Source organism: Apteryx rowi, unplaced genomic scaffold, assembly GCF_003343035.1.
Source record: "Apteryx rowi isolate R43461 unplaced genomic scaffold, aptRow1 scaffold_19, whole genome shotgun sequence".
In the NCBI taxonomy this organism is placed as follows: Eukaryota; Metazoa; Chordata; class Aves; order Apterygiformes; family Apterygidae; genus Apteryx; species Apteryx rowi.
Genome location: NW_020448196.1, coordinates 1,056,441 through 1,057,340, shown reverse-complemented (window position 1 = coordinate 1,057,340; position 900 = coordinate 1,056,441). Strand labels below are relative to the sequence as shown.

At 77.3% G+C, this 900-nt stretch overlaps 1 protein-coding gene across 3 annotated transcripts in view; it reads right to left on the bottom strand.

The window, feature by feature from the left end:
• Positions 1-336, bottom strand: part of MAN2A1 (mannosidase alpha class 2A member 1) — a 130,908-nt gene extending 130,572 nt beyond the window's left edge. For all 3 annotated transcript variants that reach the window (XM_026062084.1, XM_026062087.1, XM_026062089.1), the window contains exon 1: positions 170-336. In XM_026062084.1, the coding sequence (XP_025917869.1) occupies positions 170-304 (135 nt within the window). In that variant the 5' untranslated portion in view covers positions 305-336. The remainder of the gene's footprint in view (positions 1-169) is intronic.
• Between the last annotated feature and the right edge of the window lie 564 nt (positions 337-900).

Below are 900 nucleotides of genomic sequence, written 5' to 3'. Positions count from 1 at the left end.
CGGCGCCGCCGCCCCCCCGCACCTACGCCCCCGCGGGGGCAGCCGAAGGGGAAGCGGCTGCCCAGCGCCCTCTCCCCCGTCGTCCGGCGACACGGCGGGAGCTCGCCCACCCGCCGCTTCACGGCCGTTGGGGGCCCCGGCCCCGCCGCCCCTCCCCCGCGCCGCTCACCTTGGGGAAGGTGCCCTCCCGCCGCGGGCTCTTCGGGTGGTCGAAGTGGCCCCGGTCCAGCATCAGGTAGAGAGAGAAGATCACCACGCAGAAGATCGCGCTGCCGAACACCGTGAACTGCCGGCTCAGCTTCATCTCCGCGGGCCGCCGGCCGGCCCCGCCGCACGCCCGGCCGCCGCCGCCGCGCACCGCCCGCCTCTGACAGCGCGCACTGCGCTCCTGGGGCCCGCTCGCCGCCCCGGGCTCTGCGGGGAAAGTTCTCCTCGCGGGCCGGGCGGCGGCAGCCGGCGCCGCCTGGGCTCCTCCGCCGGCTGCCCCCGGCACGGGGCAGCCCCAAGTCTCCTCCGGAGAAGTGCCAGAAGTTGCCCCCCGCGCCGGGGCAGACGGCGCTGGCCGGCGCCCGCCGCCGCCGCGAGAGACGAGCCGAGAGTTTCCGGGAGCGGATCAGGTTCCCCGGCTGGCAAGCACCGAGCAGGGAAGTGGCAGCAGCAGCGTCGCGGGGCCAACCCAGCGCTGCTGCTCCCCCCCTTCTCTTCCCTTCCCTTCCTCCTCCTCCTCCGGCCGCCTCGCCAGCCGCTCCGCTCCTCCTCGCTGCCGGCAAGTGGCGCCGGAGTCTGGCACCTCCGCCTCCCGCCGAGAGCGCTGCCGCCGCCGCCGCTAGAGCACAGCGGCCCGGCGCCGCGCAAACGCTCAGCGCGGAAATCAGCCCCCTCCCCGCCAGCGCCGGCCCC